This window comes from Narcine bancroftii, chromosome 1, assembly GCF_036971445.1.
Source record: "Narcine bancroftii isolate sNarBan1 chromosome 1, sNarBan1.hap1, whole genome shotgun sequence".
NCBI lineage: Eukaryota > Metazoa > Chordata > Chondrichthyes > Torpediniformes > Narcinidae > Narcine > Narcine bancroftii.
In genome coordinates, this window is record NC_091469.1 from 70,773,114 (window position 1) to 70,795,984 (window position 22,871).

Genomic DNA, 22,871 nt, shown 5'->3' on the forward strand with positions numbered 1-22,871 from the left:
AGATTTGGTCACTAAGCTTGCGGAGAGATATCATTAAGCTGGAAAGATTACAGTAAAGGTTCAAGAGAATATCGCAAGGACTGGTAGGTTTGAATTGTTCATCTCTCGAAGACAAAACAGTTATTGAGAAAGTGGCCCAAGTCGTCTCATCCAACTGAGGCTGACCTTTTTATTTCTGTAAGCAGTAAAAAAAGGATTAGAAATCATGGTGTACTACTGTTAACTTGTATTTGAAAATAGATTTAAGTGAGGCTATGCTCAATTATAGATCCAGCTTCATGTCTGCAGATTAATATAGAAATGATTCTCCAATTTGGTTGCTTCAAAGTTGATCCTTAGTTTATTTTACACTTTCCTTGTTCTAGGCATTTGATTTCACTGAAAAAACCAACACCAGTTCATCAAGATCTGATGTTAAGCGGACAGGACCCATTATTGTCCCCACAGCAGAAGAGCCATCTTCAAAAAGTAAAACAATTACAGCAAGTTTTAAAGATAATAATGTTCCACAAAGCCAACAGATTCTTCCTAATGTTTATCAAGGAGTTGGACAGGACCATAAACCAGCAAGACACATGGATCTGCAGAATACAGAGAAGAACAAAAGTAATGTTAATCATCAGTATTCTAAACAAAATGGACATACACCTACACAGTGCCTGAACAATGAGATTACAAAGGGCTTGGACAATATGACTCTGCACTGTAATAATGCTTCTGAAGATGTTAAATATTGGAAACCTGGCTATGATAGTGGAGTTGATAATAAGCCCAGATTTTTGACACTGGGAGAAACTTGCAGCAAAACTTGTCAGCAAATCTCTGGCTGTGGAAAGTCTTTATTTGTTTCATCATTTGGTCAGCCTCCATCTTGGCAACAGGTTGGTACCCAGCTAGGTCAATTATGCTGTACTGGAATTGACACTGATGCTGAGGATGAATCCTCTTTAAGTTCTGAAGAACCAGGATTTTCAGATTTTCCGGAGCCAGGGGTCTTGCAACCACTTCATGACCCTGACCTTTATGTTGAAATTGTTAAAAAGACTAAATCTGTTCCCGAATACAGTGAAGTGGCTTATCCTGATTATTTTGGCCATATTCCACCTGCATTCAAGGAACCTCTCATAGAAAGACCCTACGGTGTACAAAGGTGAGCAACAGTGATTGCTATCTCAGAGCATTACGTTGAGAACCATCTTTGAAAGAAGGCATTGCTAGAACTGAGGAAAAAAATGATAAAGCTGACAATCACTGTGCAAAAGTTGGAATTATAATTCTTTATGCTGTAAGAAAAAAGGAATATTGAAAGAAAATAATATGTTACATGTAAAATTAAATCTTGCTGGATTCTGGAGGAGATAAACGGTTTATATTTTGGTAGTGAAAGAATAGAACATATTTTGAAATTAAATTTGTACCACCTTAATAGATTTTGTATGGTTTAAATTCATATTTTATAATATAGATGATAAAATGAAGTAAGTAAACCAAGTTACAGTTTATAGCTCCTAGGAGGGCAATCACATTTTTATACTTTAGAATTCTTGTTGGCTGCAATGCACAGAGGTGTAAGAACAAATTTTTCTTTAACACTTCCCAAAGATAGAGTGGAGAATAGTTATTTTCAACTATTATTTCACTGTTATTCGTCTTCATCAGAAGATAAATGGAAAGGTATGAGCAAAAGAAAAGAAATCAGCATCCATATGGGATGAGGTTGTAGCAAGGAGCCATAAAGAAATTTGTAATTCATTATGTTTTATTTAATGAAAAAGAAAGCAGTTCATAATACACTATATGATAAAGAAATGTCATCTATTAATTGGTAAGGCCATTTGAATTTCAAACCAAATCATTAAATTAGATTAATTAGTTGTTTTTGAAAATGTTTAGTTGATGTTGTTTCAATAGTTTACTTTCCTGAATTTCCTATTTTAAACTGTGAATAAGAAGTTAAACAATATTTTCTTAAACCTCCATTATATCCATACACACATATATATAAAATCCCTTTATATGCATTATTTTTTCTACCACAGAACAAAAATATTCCAAGATATTGAGAGACTAATTCATGCAAATGACATTATTGACAAAACTGTTTATGATCTTGATTTTCTCAGGTGAGTTCAATAAATGTTACCAGTTTTGAGCTTTGTTGGTTAATGTTCATGTAACTTGTTACTAAGTGAATGCTCTTTTATCCACCTTTCTCACTTAGCTATCCAATACCTGAAGATGGGGAAACTCTGAGGTTCAATTCGCAATTTGAATCTGGAAATCTTCGAAAAGCAATTCAAATCAGAAAGTAAGGTTGAGTTTTATTGGGAGAGGACAAAATCAAATTCAGCCACTTGAATTAGGGCATTCCTTATTACTGAATCATTGGATTTATCAACTAATTTTAAATAATTATTCCAGAATAGAGAATTGCAGATCTTAGTTTGGATTGGTAGTTGCTCTCAGAGATGATTATCTTACTTACAGTTATTGATGTTAACAGGACTATCATCAAGCCACTCCACTTATCCATCTCTGTTACCATCACCCACTCGGTCCTCCTTAAGTACTCTCCATTTATGCCAACAATAAATTGTTACAAATGTTTTTTCTTGTTAGATAACATAGAAAACTATGTAAATTGCCTTAATTAATTTAGTTGGTGTTTTAGCCAATCCCTCAAGATAAGATTTCCTTTGAAATTCCACAGTTTTGAAGTTTATTTGATATCTTTTGGTAAAGTTTATCAAAAGCCCTGTATTATACTTTTATAATATCATGACTGACTTCCCCATTTCTCATTTCCTTTGATTCATATTTAGTACACACTTTGACTGGGCTGTCACAAAATCAAAATAAGAGATGGATCAAACTGATTTTCTAGTTTTTGTGTCCAATTTTAATCAATTTTTAAAATGAAATTATTGTTTGCTTATTCTTTGTAAACATAATCCTGTTGCTTCACTTAGTGTGAGCATCTCTGCAGTGAGATATGAGTTAGCACTGGGAATCCCAAAGATGTAAAAGCACATTCTAAAATGAGACTTGGGGATGAGTGAGGGTATGAAGTGGAATGGGTAAGTGGGAGAAATTGTGAGGTGGTGATGAGCAAAATAATTTGCAGCTGATGTATGACCTTGTGCTTATTTCTCCCACATATCCCTTCTCTCTGATTGCTGCAGTGCCAAATTTTCATTGATCTCTCTGCAACATTGATTCTCCGTGGTGGGGTGAACCATAATATTTGAAATAAGGACATATGAGTAAATATTTTGGGTAATAAAGCATTCAGAATTAATTTGTTTCTCCTTTGAAATTTCTACACATGTTCATGACCTACTGAGTTTCTCCAGTCCTTTGTGTAATGAATTCTCTTCTGAGTATGTAAAAAGAGACATTTATTATTAGACAGTGATATTCATGGCTCAAGATATTTGAAAATGATTGTTAGTAATATACATTTAGAAGCATATTTTCTAATTAAACTGGGCATAGATGTGACAATCAAGCCACAAGTCCTTTTAACAGTGCATGCTTCATGATAGAATACAATAAGGATGGTTTTCTCTTTGGATTGACATGAGCCTAGTGATGGATAGACCACTTATGTTACATGCCTGATGTATTTTCCATGATGTTTCTTTTGAGGGCCAGCGCCAATCTAGTTTGCTGATTGAGAAGTCAAAATTTCTATCATTTCCTGTGGAGAGCTGAACCAGCCATTGTACCTTAAAGGATGGGAAGTCCATGATAAAACCCAGGTTATTTTTTGGGATCAGGATGAATGTTATGTAGAAATCCTGTTTAAACAGCTTTTCACATGCATGCCTTATGATAAATATAGTATCAGTAAAACTAGGTGGAAATGCTGTCTAGACCAACCTCTTATTAACTTTCTATTGTTCTGGACCAATGGTAATTTCAGAGTGTTTCTCATAGGGAGAAGTAGTTTTTGTCAGGATGGCTTCATGAGCCAGTATTGACTTCTTAAGCTGAAAGGCCGCCTTTGTCATAAGGAAATGTGGAACAAAATACAAAGAAAATGATCAAATGCACTTTGTAAAAGGAAATTGAGAAGCTTTGAGGCCATTTCACACACCTAGCCGTTCTCCCCCAAGTTCTTTCATTTCCTGAATCTTATTCTGCAAACTTGTACAATTGTTTTGTCTATTTCTAGGTTTGAATATGATCTGATCCTTAATTCTGATATCAACAGCAACCATCATCACCAATGGTTTTACTTTGAAGTGAGTGGAATGCGGAATGCTATTCCTTATCGATTCAATATTATCAACTGTGAAAAGTCTAATAGTCAATTTAACTATGGTAAGGTATTACATTTGTCTTTTAAACTACTGATAGCTTATAATTTTTCTAATTAATAATGTACCCACTAAGGCAAAGCACAGATATGGCAAATTTGAAAAATACTCTTTTTCTCAAGCCGCCTGTGACACAAATGGGTGACACAAATTATGACCCTTTATTTATTACATGATGAAACATGAACAAGTAATCTCTTAATCACTGCTATGCTTCTTATTTTGGACTGATTTTTTTCAATTCATATTTTAGGCTTACTCATTTTTAATATGAAATAGAATAGCAGATTTTGGCTTTTCATGATCAATTCGCAAAATAGTGGGGAGTGAAGAAATTAATAGAAAGAACAGACTTGTATTCATATAGCATATAATGTAGGAACATTATCATACAAAGTCAAACTAAGTAGACAAAGTGATATAGATAACAAAAGGTGGGTTTTAATCAAATTCTTTGAGAGTGAATGATCTGGAAAGGAAATGTCAGACTCATTGTAGCATTTTACAATTGCAGATATTCAGTAACACATAACAGGTTAGAGCGTTGGAGGAGATCACAGAGCAGGAGCTGGGGATGGAAGGACAAAAGTAAAGAAGGGAATTGTAACATTAAACAAAATGCTGGGAAAACTGAGCAGGTTGGGCAGCATCTCCTTGAAATTACTGTATATACTCGTGTAATAGTCGATCCCTTTTAATAGTCGACTCCCCCTTTTTTTGGCCCAAAAATTGCACGTTTTCTGAATGACCTGTGTAAAAGTCGATACCCCTATTTTTCACTCCAACTGCCCGGCCGTCCGAGCTCCAACCGTGAACCTTCACCTCGACCATCTGAACTCCCAATGCCCTGACCGCAGATCGTCGACCAGGCCACCTGTCCATCTAAGCTCCCAACACCCCGACCGTGGACCCTTGCCCCAGCCTCCGTCTACCAGAACTTCTGATGCCCCAACCACAGACTCTCTCTTAGGCCCCAGCTGCCTGCCCATCTAAGCTCCTGACACCCCGAACATGCATTTACCACCCGGCCCCGGCCATCCGAGCTCCCAACACCTTGAATGACACAGGTGCTTACCAAGTATAACCCATGAAAAGTTGACCCGAAAAATTGGTCCAAAAAACTCGAGAATATACAGTAATATTTCAGGCTGATGATCTGTTATAAGAATCTGAAAACATTAGAAATCAAATATTTGATTGGTTGCACGTGGTGGTGAAAGCCTGTGAATCTGTCAGGTCACTGTGAGATAGAATAATTTTAATTTCACTTCTGTACCTTTCGAAATTCCTCTCAGCTTTCTGCTATACTAACCTCTTGGCGTACCACATGAGCTTGATTTTTTTTATATATGCCTTCCCTTACCTTCTTGATCTCGAAGACCTACCCTTTTACTTTGTGAGAATATGTTTACCCTGACCCCCCTTGAAACAAATTTTTAATTTTCTCCCATTACTCACTCGGAGTTAAAGTTACGTTCAGTCTACCTTTGTTAAATTACTATTCTAATAAAATTGGCCTTATCTCAATTTAGAGCCAACAATGCTTTTCCAATGTTAAATCTAAACGAAAAATTGTAATGATCAAGTACTACTTTATCTCTTGTATCCCTCCACTAATCAAGTACTACTTTATCTCTTGTATCTCTCCACTGATCAAGTACTACTTTATCTCTTGTATCGCTCCACTGATCAAGTACTACTTTATCTTTTGTATCCCTCCACTTATCGTACTTCATTCATGAAAAATAACTCCAGGATTGTGCAACCCCATCATATTGGGCTGGCAGCACACACAGGAAAAGAAAAAAAAAATTCTGTGGTACTCTAATTTATTTTACCCACTGATACTAGATCATTTATATTACAAAGTATGATGTTATCATTTCATCTATAATCAAAAGACCATTACATTCTAGTTCTGGAGTAGAATCTCCAACCTTAAGTTGAATAATTTTGTGCTCACCCTAAGATTATCTGCTCTATGAACAATAATGATTACAAAACATGAATACTTAGAATATACTAAACTTCCATTGTGCTGGGCAATATGAAACCATCTGTTAGATTAAGGATAGCAGATGGTTTAAAAAATGCGTGGTGAAATGGAAGTGTATTAATGATCCATAGTATCTACCAGTGAAGAATGATTTACCATTGAGGAAGGTCAAAGGATATTTTGCCAGAGCAAGTTCAACTTTACTGTTTAATCAGTTTTCAAAATTCATTGTACTTGTTGATGAGGGATGTTTGCTGGCTTCAACCCAATTTGGTTTGGAGATCTGTAATTCACAACAATAATGCTTTTACAGTGACTGCATCCAAAGTGACTTGCCAACATGAAAACAGCACATTTATTCCTATTTTGTTACCTGCCTGCCAATCATTTTAATCCATAATATTCCCAATCCCAAACTTTAATTTTGCATATGACATTTTATGAGGGACTTTTATCAAATGCATCATGGAAATCCAAATTTTAAAAAAATCCACCAGTTTACCTTTATTTGTTCTATCAGTTCCCCTCCTTGCCCTCTGTAGAGCTCGTCGAAAGAACCAAAGACTTGTTGATCCAAACCAAGGCTTTTATTAGCAAAAGACAGGAGCTCTTCACAGGTGGCCGACCAATCTGGAATGATCCGACCTGGCTAGGGACACAACCCTTTAAGGCGTGGCTAAGCTCTCAGCCAATCGCTGTAAGCACAGTCATTACACTCTAGATACTGTAACTATATACATTGGTGATAGGTCTGTACTATCATTCTTCTTTGCCCCTTCTTCTCCCCCTTCCTTCCCTCCCCTCCTTCCGGTCCCCTTCATTCCCTTCCTTTTCATCCCTCCTTCCCCCTTCCTTTCTCCCTCCTCCCCCCCTTCCCAGTCCTCCTTCCCCTGCCTCCCTTCTGCTCCCATCCTTCTCCCTTTTCTTTCCCCCTCCTCCTTTCCACTCTCCACACTCCCTCTTCTTTCCTCCCCCCACTTTCCCTACCACCTCCTTTCCTCCCCTTCCTTCATCCACCTCCTTCCACTCCCTTCCTCCTGCCTCCCTCTCTTTCTTCCCATTCCATTTTATCTGCCTGTCTTTGTTCCCAGTTCAACCACATTTATTATTAGAGTTATTTATTTGGTTGCTACTTACCCATCTCTATTACCAATCCAATCCTTGTCAACATTCCATTCAATTAATCTTTTCATTACTTAGAACCAGATCCATCCTCTTTCTTCCTGGGCTAGACACATACAGTTGAAGGGAACGGTCCTGAACATGTTTCCCCTCGTGCTTTATTCTGATTGTCATGGCAAAATCAGTAGAATAGAAACTATGGAAAAAAATCTAGTTGTTAAAGCTCAAAATGCACTAAGGAGCAATGCAATTCGTACTTCACTTCAGAACTTTCACTCATATTCATCACTGGAATCATATACACTTGCAATTTCTTTTGAAAGGTATGCACCCCTTAATGTATTCTGTCCAAGAAGCCATGCTTGGAAGGCCACAATGGGTTCGAACTGGAACAGACATCTGTTATTACAAGTAAGCTCTGTATAGGAACAAGAATATTTTTTATTGAACAATTTTTTTTCCTTTTTTTCAGTTCATTGTGTATTAAAAATGAGATTTGTTGTCTTGGCTTTTAAAGGAGATGCAATTTTCCATTCTTTAATTTTGCCTTGCTCGCAAGCATGAAATGGTTATTTTACCAGTTGTTTGTTATTTTGATGGAGACCATAGATCTATTTTAAAGATACTGCCATACTCATTGACAAGTCTTTGACATTCATATGCTTCTTTCAATGACTTATTAAGGTACAAAATCAGAATTTATTGATATATGACATGTCACAAAATTCATTATTTTGCGGCAGCAATACAAGGGCAAATATTGCTATAAATTACTTTAAAAAATAAATGAGTGCAAAAAGAAGAGAAGGCGAGGTAATGTCTATGGTTTATTGTCTATTCAGAAATCTGATGGCAGAGGGGAAAATGCTGTTTTAATTCCATTGGGTGCTCATCTTCAGGTTCCTGTTCCTCCTTCGTGATAGTAGCAGTGTGAAGAGGGCATGGCCTGGGTGGTGAGAGTCCTTGAGGCGAGAGGCTGCTTTCTTAAGATACAACCTCCCTTTAACCCTTGCATGAGGATATAATAGATTCTGTGGATTTTCTTTAAGATGGAGCCAACAACCCACAGGAAATTTCTGTCGGCTGCAGAATCCGTCTTAAATACTCACCTCCAAGCTGCTCTCTTTCCTCCAAAAAATATACTTTATTCACAATAAACTATTTACAAAACAAGAAATCCGTTCAAGACTTTTTACATTTATAGTGTCAGTCATAACGAGACATTCTTATCTATGTACAATACACCATTACCACCACTGTGGCACCTTGTCATTTCCATATATTGTTATTAGGCAAACCTTTTAAGAACAAAATATTTACAAACAAGGAAAGAGTTTGTCCTTTTACACTCATAATGTCAGCCTTATCTATACATCCATGTCAATGCACATTGTTACATTGTTTCATTTGTCTCTTTATCCTGTTACTACCACTGAGGCACCATGTCATTTCTTCCCCCCCCCCCCATATCTGTTGGTTGAGGGATTCCCCTTAGTCTCACTCCCTCAGAGCCCTGTAATGGGAAGATTCTAGACTGTGGTCCTTCCCCATAATGCCCTTCCATTGGCTGCACGAAGCCTCAGTGTGTCTCTCGCCACATACTCCCGTAACCTGGAATGAGCCAGTGGGCAGCATTCCCGGACTGACACCTCAGTATGCTGAAAGACCAACAGATTTCAGGTAGACCAAAGAGCATCTTTCACTAAGTTGATGGTCTTCCAGCAGTTCTGGATGTCGGACTCGGAGTGTTTCTGTGGGAACAGCTGCCACTGGGGATGAACTGTGACAAAGCCCCCTGCATCCTTCTCTACACCCTTTTTGCAAATCTGTATTCAGCAAAGAGGTGGGTGACAGTCTCCACTCCAATGCTGCTGTATTCTGTCCAAGGACAAAGTGCCTGGAGGGTGATGTTCCAGTTGTACAAGAAAGATCTCAATGGGAGAGCTCCTCTTACTGCCAGCCAGGTCAAGTTCTGGTGCCTGTTTGTGTGCTCTGTTTCACCAGATGACCTGGATGGTCTGCTCAGGGAACCATCCCACCAGATCTATCGATTCCTCATCTCAGTTTCTGCAGGACGTTCTGTGCTGACCGTTGCCTGATGGCCTTGTGGTTGAAGGTGTTTTTCTGGAAAAAAAATTTTCCTGGAAGGATGGGTTGTGTGGTAAAGTCTGGCTAACTGGGACATTCTATGGCACCGGGGCCAGGCCTGTCCTTCGCAACACCTGGGACAGGTAGAACCTTAGCACAGAGTGGTACTGGGTGCACTTATACTTGGTTTCAAGCCTGATGCAGCAACACACGAAGGTGGTCATCAGGATGAGAGTCATGTTGGGTACGTCCTTGCCCCCATTAGCTATTTGTACATGGCACTTCTTTGGACCCTATCCATTTTGGAATCGGAAAACTGCTTTAGTAACTACCACAGTGGAGGTGGATGGGCCACACCTGTTCCACGTACAGCAATACTGAGAGCACCTCGCACCTGTTGACCAGGTTCTTCCCCATTGTCGAGAGGGAGTGCCACACCCACAGACCCCATTTTTTGGTGGACCTTTGCAATATGCTCTGACTAATTCTTGTTGCACACCTTAGCCCCTCCAAACCAGATCCCTAGCACCTTCAGGTAGTCAAATCTGACTGTGAAGGGGATGTTGGATCGGTTGGGCCAGTTACCGAAGAGGAGCATTGCTTCACTCTTTTTCTGGTTTACCTTGGTGCCTGCTGCAGACTCAAAATGCCTGCATATGCTTGTCAGTCTCCAGACTGCTGGTGTATCCGAACAGAAGATGGTGATGTTGTCCACAAATAGGGAATCCTTGACCTGAATGGCTCCGCTGTTTGGCAACATCACTCCTCTTGTACCCTCATCTTTCCTGATGGATTCAGCCAAGGCCTCTATGCAGCAAAAAAAACTGGAGACAGTGGGCAGCTTTGCCTAACTCCAGACTTGATGGGGAAGCTATATTTCCCACCCATTGATTTGGACAAAGAAGAAATCATCATCATGTTTAAAATGCACTTGAATGTACTCTTGAAGAGCCATGAACTGTTGGACTTTAAGCCTTGTGTTGGAACAATGGCCAAATTTTCAAACACCAGAGGACATCTGTACAAAGTGAGGGGAGGGAAGTTTTGGGGGAGACGTCAGGGGTACTTTTTTCTTACACAGAGAAGTGTAATGTATTTACCTGGAATACATTGCTGGGGTGGTGGTGGAGGCTGGTACAATAGGGACATTTAAAAGACTCTTAGGCAGGCACATGGATGCAAGAAAAATAGAGAGCTGTGGGTGTGAGATGAGGAAGGATAGTTTGTTGAGTAGGTTTATATTGGCCACCAAAACATTGTGGGTCGAAGTGGCCTGTACTGTGCTCGAATAATATATTTTTCTATATTATTTTGTCATTTCTCAATTCCTTAACTAATTTATAAAATCATTACAAATTCATTCTCAAAACTTTCAGGAAAGGAGAACTTTTCTGAAGCTTCACAAAGCAGTGTAATGCGTATTGAAAGAACCAAAGACTTGTTGATCCAAATCAAGGCTTTTATTAACTAAAAGACTGGAGCATATCACAAGTAGGTCGACCAGTCCAGAATGACCTGGTCTGGCTAGGAGCAATCCTTTAAGACCTGCCAGTAGGAGTGGCGATTTGGCTTCACACGAGGCACTGTGTTTGACGGCGGCCATTTTGGAGCGACAGACTGCAGCAAAGTGGCCGTTTTTAAGGCACTTCTGGCACCTGGCTTTTCTCGTCGGGCACTGGAACCTGCTGTACTTGTTCTTCCCGCAGAAATAACACTTTGGGGTTGCATCGGGCAGCGTAGCGCAAGTAGTAGGGTAGAGGGAGAGCATCCTACTCACATCAGAATGTGGGGTCCAGTCCCGAGAGTACATGTCCATATTTAAGACCGTAGCCTTCATTGTCTCTGCGATCCGGATCACGTCCTCTAGGTTTTCTCTCCCGTGCTCTAGCAGGAGCTACCTCATCTCATTCGATTGAACCCCGGCCACATAGGCATCCCGAATGAGATTGTCTGTGGTCTCCGCAGCAGTTCTGTCTGTGCAGGCACAGTCCCTGCCCATTGCCCTTAGTGCCTGATTATAAACTTTACAGGACTCACCAGGCTGTTGCCTCCTTGTAGCAAGTTTGTACTGAGCATAGACCTTGTTCACTGGTCGCTCGTAGAGCCCTTCCAGCACTTTCATGGCTGCAGCTTAAGTGATCGCGTCCTGGACACTCTGGTAGACTCTCGGGGACACCATAGTCATCAATATTAGTAGTCGACAGCTGTCCTCTATCACGGCAGGATCAGAGAGCTGTAAGTATGTTTCGAAGCATCTCACCCAGTGCTTAAAGTCATTCGAGGCTGTAGCCGACTGTGGGTCGATGTCGAGGCGTTCCAGCTGTAGCATACACTCCATCCCTTCAAAATTTATTTTAGGTAATAAAATTGTAATGCGTGTCAAAAGAACCAAAGACTTGTTGATCCAAACCAAGGCTTTTATTAACTAAAAGACTGGAGCATATCACAAGTAGGTCGACCAGTCCAAAATGACCTGGTCTGGCTAGGAGCAATCCCTTAAGACCTGCCAGTAGGTGTGGCTACGCTCTCAGCCAATCACAGTCATCCTACACTACAATCTGTACATATACACATTGGTGATAGAATCACTATCACAAGCAGATAGAACTTTGTTTGAACCCAAAGCAAAGTTGTTCATTTTATACAAGATGTTAACCAGGAAATTAAAGTTTCTCATGCAAATTAGATTTCAACAAAAGACTGAATTAATTAGCTGATCCTTTTCCATGGTAAATAATGATGTCAATAACCTAGCTGTCTGCCTGCAATCAACCCCTCTAAAAGACCAGTTAATTAAACTCTTTAACATGGGTATTCCTTTTCTTTTAGAAATCATTTTTCCAGAAGTTCAATTGCAGCTGGGGGTTTGAAAGGCAAATCTTATTATACTCTGACATTCACGATGACTTTTAGTCACAAGGATGACGTCTGCTATTTTGCTTATCACTATCCATATACCTACTCTACTTTGCAGGTAATATGCATAAAATGCAATTATCGGAATTTATTGTTATGAAACATATGAATTGTTCTTTGGAAAATGTATAATGTTGCTGTTACTTGGCATATTTTATGTGTGTGATGGTTAAGCACAAATGGCCTTAAAATATAACGTGCTTTTAAGAAGCTGTGACCTATTTCAAAATTTATCTGGATGTTAGAAGTTTATTTTCAGTTTTATCCTGATTTGCAGATCTGAAAGTACTTTAAGCATTTTATTTCACATGGAGATTTTGAAAGAAGTTTGTTTATTGTCTAAGATCTTTTAAGATTTCCAGAATTTGGGATTTAGAAAAAACAAAATCAACAGGACAGCCTTCTGGCCTCAGGCTTATTCTGCCATTCAATAAGATCAAGATGGCTTAGCAGTGTGTGGCCACTAGAGCAGACCCAGGAAAAGCAGGAGTCTTGTACAAGTTTAAACTGCCAGAATGGACCAGCACTATTTTTTTGTACATCAGAGAACCCAGGGAGATCTGTGCCCAAGATGGCAGTGCATATGCTTGGCAACCCAGTCCAAGAGGATTATGGGCTCTGGAGGAGCAGCAGGCCTGTGCAGAAGCAGAAGAACTTCAACCTCACCCCCACTCCAGCCAGCCGAGAGGGAGAAACCTAAAAGAGTCAATAGATTAGGAAACAACAGTAATGGATCATCATGGGGCTCAGTGGCCAAAGGATTGTTCAATTGTTCTCTTATTTATTATCAGCAATTAGAATTAAAAATACACAATAAAAACAAACTATAAAAATAAAATAATTCTAATAACTTTATTTCTGTTTTTATAAAAGATGCATATTCAAAAACTGGAGGAACTACATGATCCTCAGCTGATTTATTTTCAACGGGATTCAATCTGTGAAACTTTAGGAGGTAACCCCTGCCCTGTACTGACGATTACATCCATGCCAGAGTCCAAGTCCTGGGAGAACCTTTACAAGTTTAGTGAGTAATTGATATATTTATCTGGGCTGTCTTTACAGCTCATTTGCTTTTAGTGTAAATGAATTTTGAATTTGATCTCTTTGACTTCTTTTTATTTGAAGTTTCTGGGAACATCCCTTCACTGGTATGGAGTTCCATTCAACAGCAGAATTTTAGCCCTCATTATTTGGTGTCAGGTTCTGTGCTTATAAATTGGTGCAGCCAACTCCAGCTCTGATCCCTCATTCGCATTTGCAATTCTGTGAATGGTTATTACAATAACAATAAATGAGAAATAGGACAAATGTTTATCTCCTTCAACATCTGTTCATTTAAGTCCATTTATAACAATGCTATCTATGATCTTGCTGTCTTAAATCAACTAACTTGGTACATTCAGGTAGCCTAGTGGTGGTACGGCTTCAGTGACCGGGGTTCAACCCTTATCTCTGGTGCTGACAATATAAGCTTTGGACAATCTCCAAAGAAATGTGGGATGGTAGGTTAATTGGCCTTTGTAACTTTCTCCTGGTGGTTAAGTGAGTGATGGAATTCAGTGGCAGCAGTTGATGTAAATATGGGGAGAACTAGATGGTTAAGGTAGGATCAGTGGGAAAATGAATGTTTGATGCTAAGCACTGTCTTACTAGATTGGGCAAAGAGCCAGTTTCCATTACAGCATGGCCAACCCTATATTCCCACTCATTGTTTCAAACTGAAGTCTAAATCAGATCCCTAAAAATATATATATATTTTTTTGTTTTGTGAACTCCTTCTTAATTTTACAAGGCTTCCGCCTATTTACTGTTGCACACTAACATGTAGTCAATACCAAGGGAATAGGATGTTTTGATTAAATTCATATTCAGAAGGAGTTACACTTGTCTTTTCTCAAGGGGCTAAATGCAATTAAGGACTGTTAGTATGGTGTATTGAACCATTGACATATCACTTCAACTTAGCTTCTGTAAATTCTATTCTGCAAGTTGTAATTGCGTTAAGTAAGTTAGAAAGCTTTTTCAAGAAAAACTTTAAAAAAAAGTTTGAGAAAAAGTTTTTATCCAAATTTGGAACATTGTTCCTATATCATTTTAATACTGGATCAGGTGTACACCAACATCCCTGGTGTGTAGAAGGCTACACCTCACCCCCACCTTGGTTATTCAGATCACATATCTGTCCTGCAAACCCCAGCTGCCAGACCGCTGGCAAACCAAAGTAGTTCTTAAATAATACATATATAAAATCCTCCAAAATGCTAAGAGAAATGGGGACTTGGCATTACCTGATCTGAGACTTTATTATTAAGCAATGACATTAGATATGTCATTATTTGGATACGTCATAATGAATATTCAGGTGCCTCAGGATGGATTGGCTTCGAGATTAAATCTATTAAAAGACGCTCTCTTATCTCAATACTTTGAGCACTTTTTCCTTTTTTTCTCTCAGAACTAATTGATAATTTAGAAGTTAAACACACTTTGCGTATTTGGTTCCAATTTAGAAACCAATTTTGGTTATCATAGATTTTTATCAATTAGTCCAATTTTACGTAATTCCTTTTTTTTCACCCTCAGTTCAAGACATTGGATATACTCAATGGTCTAGGTTAGGTATTCAATATTTTTTGGACTTGTATGTAGACCAGAACCTTGCCCTTTTTGCACAATTATCTGCCAAATTTAAATTATTTAATCAACATTTTTTTCACTATTTACAGATTAGGATCTTCTTAAACTCCTTAACATTGCGACTTCCCCAAGACTTAGATTTTTATCTTGCGTAGGAATTTTATAATATTAGATCTAATCATAAGAGACTGCTTTTAGCCCTTTATGAACCTTGCGAATTAAGGGCAATGACACCTCCCTTCCGGACAGACTGAACACCTTCTATGCAAGGTTTGATGAGAAGAACAGGATGACGCCAAAAAAAGCATCATGTCCCCCGATGAACGGCCGAAGTCGGGAGAACTCTATTCAAGGTGAACCCACAAAAGGCGGCAAGACCAGACAGTCTACCTGGTTGAGTAATGAAGGACTGCACAGACCAATTGACAGTTGTCTTCGCAGATGTCTTCAACACCTCACTGGAGCAGTCCATTGTCCCTGCAGGGTTCAAGACAGCCACCATCATCCCAGTACCCAAGGCGGTGACAATGACAGGCACTAATCTCCACCATTATGAAATGCTTCAAGCATCTGGTGATGGAATTCATCAAAGCACACCTCCCAGAGATGCTGGATCCATTTCAATTCACATATAAAAGAAACTGTTCCACAGACAATGCTATAGCATTGTCGCTTCATTCCATCCTGGCCCACCTGGTGGTGGAGAAGCTGTCCTTGCTGCAACTCAGCACCCCTCCCTTCAGTTGGAACCCGGACTTCCTATTAGAAAGACCACAATCTCACTGGGTCAGTAGCAGAATGTTGAACACTATCACGCTAAGTCCATTCCTGTTCATGCTACTGACCCATGACTGAATCAACAGATCCAGCTCCAACAGTGTCATCAAGTTTGCAGATGACACAACAGTAGTTGGCCTCATCAGCAACAATGATGAGTCGCATCACAGAGAAGAGTTGGAAAATCTCGTGGAATGGTGTGAGTGTAAAAACCTGAGTCTCAATGTGGACAAGACGAACGAGATGATTGTGGACTTCGGTAGGATCAGGAATGACCACCGTCCACAACACATCAACATCTATTCAGTAGAGAGTACCAAGTTCCTTGGAGTTCAATTAACTAGCGGCCTATGGTGGACACTCAACAGCTCCTCACTTGTCAGGAAGAGGCAACAGCAACTGCACTTCCTGAGAAGATTGAAGCGAGCAAGGTGGCCAGCCACCATTATGTCAGCTTCTATAGGTGCTCTATCGAGAGCATCCTGGCCGGCTGTACACAGTGTGGTATGGTTGCTACAGAGAAATGGTTCAGAAGTCAATCCACAGGACCATAAGAGTGGGAGAAAGGATCACTGGAGTCTCCATCCCCTCCCCCCCAAACGATGTGATCTTCTGGGAGCGTTGTCTGAAGAGAGCGTGAAAAATCTTTGAGGACTCTTCCACCTGCACACAGCATCTTTCAGTTGCTCCCATTGAGGAAAAGATGGAGGAGTATCAGAGCCAGCACCACCAGGCTGAGGTACAGCTTTTACCTTTGGGCAGTGAGAATACCAAAGGAACTGTGCACACGAACCATCTGAGACTCTCGTTCGTACAAAACAAAATCTATTTATTTATTATGGATAAAATACTTGTCCTGCATTTGTATTGTCTGTCTGTATGTGTGTTATGTCTGGTTATGTGTCTGTGTGTTTTGCACCAAGGACCAGAAAACATCTTTGTCGGGTTGTACTTGATCATTTTGATGACAATAAACTTGACTACTGAACATACATGTTTAATTGTATATTATAGTATATAATAGTATCATAGTTAATGGACAAAAAATTCTATGTATTTTGTTTCCCTTTTGTATTTGTAAATATTTAATTGAAAAGCAAGGAAATATTTTTAAAAAATAAGGCTGTGACAAGTTTTTGTCTTCCTTACACTATCAAACCTTGAATCAAAGTAGCAAATAGAATAAATGGGAAGTCTATATAGAATGTGATTATCTCTAAAGTGGCATGAGAGTTTAATGGTATTTACACTTAATAGATTAATGAATGACCCACAACAATAGAGGACTATTGGTGTTTCCGATTTACTTGTGCATTAAATAAATATAAGGAGATCCAGCTGTAATGTCAATGTGTCTGAACAGGTGAAGCTTCCAGTAAAGGTAAAACATATTTTGAGACTACTTTTGTAAGTTTATATTTAAAGCAAAAAAAATTATTTTCTGACATCATTGTGGAACATGTTGTGATTTAATGGTTTTGGGTCATCTCCAAAATTTTGCCTTAATGACCAAGGACACTCAGGGCTGCAGAAGCTATTTGTAGCAGTCCTTTGGATTATTTTTTGTGTCATGGATTATACTCTTTGATTATAGTTAATTAAAGCTGTGTTTTAAAAAAATAATGTGAATAAAAAAATTTTTGCAGGAAATCGACCTTATATTTTCTTAACATCTCGCGTCCATCCTGGGGAAAGTAATTCCAGTTGGGTGATGAAAGGAACTTTGGAGTTTTTAATGAGCAATAACTTGACAGCTCAAAGCTTGCGGGACTCGTATATTTTTAAAATAGTACCTATGCTGAACCCAGATGGAGTAATTAATGGAAGGTGAGATAATTTCTTATATCTATTAAGTTTGGAACAACACTACTGGTTGATGATGGGTAGGGGGTAGGGGTTAATCATCTTACTGAAATAGGTCCCTAATGTGTGCTTCTCCTTTATAATTCTTTAAAAATAATTTTGTTCATACTTTTTTGTAACATTACTTTTTCAGATCTCAATTGTTAGAAATCATTCAGATATGACTATGGATAATGATAGACAGGAAAATATAACAAAGATAGAATACTGTCCAGGCTGCATCACTGGGAAGGAAAACAGATAATGTTTCAGGTCTTAAAGCTTCCTGGCGAAGGGTCTTCAATTTGGAACGTGGTTAGGTTTCTCTTCACATGGAGGCAGCATATTTCCAGCATTTTCTGCTGATATTTTAGGTGAAAATTTTTATTCATCCAAGCTATCCTCTGCAATTATGTATATTTGTAAATATTGCAGGATACATGTCTTTAAGGATTGATAGATTACAAAGATACTGAACTGGAATATAAAAACAGAAAATGCTGGAAACGCTATTAGACCAGGCAGCATGTATGTAAAGATAAACAGTATTAATGTTTCAAGTTGAAGACCCTTTGCCAATTATATCAGCTGCATTTTGTTTCCACAGTGCTTCCTAAATATTTCCACTATTCTTTTGATTTAATTTGGATTTATTTGTGCATTTTGTCTAGATCTTATAGCCTGCACCCAATGATGGTAAAAGGAAATAAGAAATAGAAACCAGAGAAGGATATTCCCTCCCCTCATTCTTATAAACTCTGGGTAATCTAATTACTTATCTGCTTTCTTCTGATTCTTTAATACCTAAAAATCTATTATGCACTGTCTTTAATATGCTCATGGACTGAGCTCTACACGATCTGGAATAGTGAAGTTTGAAGATTCAATTACTTTTGGAATGAGGATATTTCTTCCAATCTTTTCCAAAGAGGCTGATCTGTTTTTTTGAGACTGTGACCCCTAGTTACAGAACTCCTAGCCAGAGGAAATTTCAACTCTACACCTACTTTATCAAGCCTCTTGAGAATTTTAGGACTGTATCATCTCTACTTAAGAAAGTAGAGAGATGGAAGAGGAAGACTTTTGTACCATGAAAAAAAAACTAAGGTTGGTATAAAATGTCAGACTGCTGAGAAAATGTAAAGCCAGCACAGACTGTTTCCAATAAATGAAGTGTAAAGCCATTGGTTGAGACAAGTATTGAAAGTTGCAAGGACATGGGAGAGTTATTAAAAAGTTTACAAAACAATCCTCTGGAAGAACTCAGCAGGTCAAATGGCATCAGTGGGGGAAACCTTTTTAAATACATCGCAGTGATCTATTCTTTATAACCACTTGGGGTTAAGAATTAGAGGTTCGCCATCCTTTATGAGAAGAAATTCCTTTACATTTCAATTATTTAATTGTCAAAGCAGTTAGTCATGCAGTTAAGGGGAAATAAAAATAAAGCATTTACATGCAAGAACAGTTCTGTACAAGCAGTGCAATGTTTTTTTTTGTACATAATTTGCAAAGCATTGCCTCACATTTTTTCTATCCGAACTGTGTTTCATGGTTTAAATGGTCAGGAAAGAATTGCTTAATCTGCAAATCTTGACAAAAGGAGTTTCTGTTCCATTAGATTGTATGAATTCCATTTGTATTCTCTTAACTTGTTTTAAAATCATAGATAACATAATGGTTGGATCAAAGAACCTGGATTGTTGATAGGTTTTCAGGATCCATAAGGAATAGTTGAAAAAAAAATTGTCTTCAAGGCTCTGAGAAAGATTTCAGATTGTTAATCTGGATCTAAAAAAAATTTGAAATCTCTTCCAATTAAAATATTTTCAGGTACTTCTGCTAAGTTAAGAAATGTTTCTTGAATAAACCTCTCATCATCCACATTAGGGGTATACAAATTTTAGAGTGTCCAAAACTCTGAATATATTTGACAAATTTACCATTATGCATCTTCAAGCTGGATCAGTCACAACATTATGAATTTTAAATGGTAAATTCTTTTTTATCAAAATTGCCACTCCTCTTGCATTAGAATTAAATGAAGAAGCCACTACATTTCCAATCCAATCCCTTTTCAATTTCAATTTTTTTTTTTCAGTTAAGTGAGTTTCTTGCAGAAAAGCCAAGTCTACTCCCATTTCCTTGGTATGTGTTAATACTCTCTTCCTTTTAACCATCTTGTTTATTCTGTTAATATTAAAATTTACAAATTTCTATGTATTACTCATCTTAATTAACCATATTCAGTCCTTTCCACCTTACTCCCTGTCCCTTCACCCCGCCCTGCAAATCTCTTCTCATCAATTCCACTACTCATCGTCCAGTGTGTCATCCTGCATCACTTCTGGCAATCCAAAGAGAGAAAAAAAAAAGCAAAAAAAATTTTTAAATGTACATTCCAACATTCATAACTATATATATTAAAACAATAATTCCCCCCCTCCCCCCAATTTGTGTTGTTTAAGTAATGCACAACAAAACTACCTCCCTCTATTTTATGGGTTGTGACCAAGGTCACAATTACACACATGATCTGTAGTAGTTAGTACCCTATCTCAACCCCGAACTCCCTTGATACATTTATCATATGGTCTTTAAATAATAAATCAGAATTATCATTCTTTTAGATTATTTTTAGAAAAAACGATTACAGCAAATATTCTTGTAACTCTTCATTCTATCTGTGACCGCAGTTATGGAAGTTGTTTCACTTGATCTTCTGTTTCCATAGAATTGATGAAAAATTTATTTTGTCCACTAGGAAGGGAAATGTTCATAGTTGCAGGATATTGCAATACAAATTTCTATCCTTTCTCCCAGAGACCCTTTTTAGCTAAATTAAATTCTCTTCTTTTCAGCAAATCCTCATTTATGTCAGGTTAAAACAAAACTTTTATCTCCTGTCTCTTGCCCCTTGCATCACAAGTCTCAAAATCTTTTCTCTATCCTGGTATCGAAGAAATTTAATCACACTGAACACGGTCTCTGACGTGGAGATGGTTTCCCTCTATGAGCTCTTGCAATCTCAATAATAGTTTGAAAATTTTCTTCTCCCAAAACATCAAGAATCCACTTTTGACAAAATGTAATAGTCTTCTTGATCAAGTCCTTTTTTAAGACCCACTATTTTAATGTCATTTCTCCTGCTGAAATTTTCCAACATAAAGAACATGTGCATTTAATTAAGTATACGTGAAATCACTAAAGTAGAAGAAAAAGAGTAATTTCTTCTGTAAAAAAATTATTTAAATTTTTAATTTAATTTAGACATGCAACATGGTGACAGGCCCTTTCGGCCCACAAGACTGTGCTGCCCTATTATACCCAATTAACCTTCAACCCCCCACCCCCGCCATATATTTTGTATGGCGGGAACTAGCACCTGGAAGAAATTCACAAAGACATGAGGATAATGTACAAACTCCTTACAGACAGCACCTGATTGAAACCCAGGTTGCTGGCGCCTTAACAGCATTACGCTAATGCTACGCTAATGGTGCCATAACTAATTATGAAAGCATACAAGTATAAATGGGATTGAAGCTGATATTTTGGCCTTGATATTGCATAATTTCTCTAGAATTTAGCAATGTGCTTAAATGAGATGGGTGATAAAGAGATGACTGCTAAACCTAAGGAGGAACAGTAACTAAACAATATTTTCATACTTCTAAATAATCTGTTTTGTAGCCATCGTTGCTCATTAAGTGGAGAAGATCTCAACCGTCAGTGGTCAAATCCTCATCCTGAACTTCATCCAACAATTTACCATACCAAGGGCTTGCTGCAGTACCTGGCCAGTATACAACGTACCCCTCTGGTATGTAGCAATGGGACAATTCTGTTACTACAGTCATAAACATTATTACAAGTGTCTTATCTTAAATCCCAAATGCATCAAGAGAAAAGTCATATTGGAGAGGAAAAAAATACCCCAATGACCCTTTAAATACTTGCATCTATTTTTAAAAAAAAAATCTTATTTATAGTTTTACAGACTCATATTAACCAGGTATTTTAGGGGAACAATTCTCCTCTTTTACAGGTCATTGTTTGCTGAGTACTCTCTTTTTCCTTTCCCCTCCCCAACCTTTCCCCCCCTTCCTTCATCATCCCTCCCACTTCAACAAGTAAAAGCACAAATATCAATTATTAAAAATAACAAATCAAATATATGAGGAAAAAAAAGATTGGCGGGGGGATGCTGGAAGGACTTCCAAATTGTCTCCTCGTTCTCAGTATTTCAGGGCTTGTGTGATCCTGTTATTCACTGTATTCCTATTGAGAAAGGTGCATCTTGTATTTTTTTGATTTTTTTGTATAAAGCTGGAAAGCTCTTAAATTTTTTTGCAGTGAATCATACATGTTTGTGCACAATTTCCCAGATGACCATAAAAGTTGTAAATGGAGTTCTTTTCAGGAAGTTAAACTTTTAAACAACATCTGAAAAAAATTATCAGAAAATTTAATCTTGATGTGCCTTTTTCTGGCATGGTTTTCATGATGTTACCTAATCTTCTTTAATATTAGTACATACCATTTGTAAATTAATCTTTCATAAATATTATTAAATGAGTTAGCTGCTTTCTTGCCAAACCAACCACTGTTTTAAACCATTCAAACAGATAGTCTTTTAAAATACATCTAATTTAAAAGCAAAGTTGAAATACTGCAATTTATATTCAAATTACAGAACATTAAATCCAATCATGTATGTATATATACACAGAGAATCAACCATATAAAGCAGGATAAAATGATGGAAGATACTTAGGCATCATTACATCTGCATTTCAGCATTTTACATTCTTTTTATATCATGGGTATCTGCATTTATTATAACAATGCCTTACATAAACTTATTATGTTGCAATTACATTCATTTGGTAGTGCCGATATCACACTACTGCCAAGCACCTGAAGATGAAATTATAATATGCAGAGTTTAAATAAAACCAAATTGCAGTGGAATTTCTAATGAAATAAGCAGTAAGGAAGTGTATGCAGTCATACAATATTGAGGATGCCACCTAGACTTCTATTCCCATGGGATTATTTAAAACAATTTGAAGGTTTCCCTTATTTAGGATGGATGTTACAGATGCATTTGTTCACAGACACTGAATTATATTTTATTTTTAATTTGTAGTTTTCATGAAGGTAAT

At 37.8% G+C, this 22,871-nt stretch overlaps 1 protein-coding gene across 19 annotated transcripts in view; it reads left to right on the forward strand.

Annotated features, from left to right (window-relative positions):
• The window catches only part of agtpbp1 (ATP/GTP binding carboxypeptidase 1), a 336,033-nt gene that overhangs the window by 232,884 nt on the left and 80,278 nt on the right, over positions 1-22,871 (forward strand). For 16 of the 19 annotated variants that reach the window (XR_011354831.1, XR_011354825.1, XR_011354830.1 and 13 more), the window contains 9 exons: positions 366-1,150; positions 2,040-2,123; positions 2,222-2,308; positions 4,178-4,326; positions 7,764-7,851; positions 12,358-12,502; positions 13,318-13,471; positions 17,508-17,688; positions 21,397-21,526. Coding sequence is in view for 15 of the 19 variants with exons in the window: in XM_069929750.1 (XP_069785851.1) it covers positions 366-1,150; positions 2,040-2,123; positions 2,222-2,308; positions 4,178-4,326; positions 7,764-7,851; positions 12,358-12,502; positions 13,318-13,471; positions 17,508-17,688; positions 21,397-21,526 (1,803 nt within the window). In the remaining 4 variants the exon portion in view is untranslated. Of the gene's footprint in view, positions 1-365; positions 1,151-2,039; positions 2,124-2,221; positions 2,309-4,177; positions 4,327-7,763; positions 7,852-12,357; positions 12,503-13,317; positions 13,472-17,118; positions 17,244-17,507; positions 17,689-18,374; positions 18,466-21,396; positions 21,527-22,871 lie in introns of those variants that run through there. The other 3 variants (XM_069929859.1, XM_069929787.1, XM_069929870.1) reach the window with 3 other exon arrangements.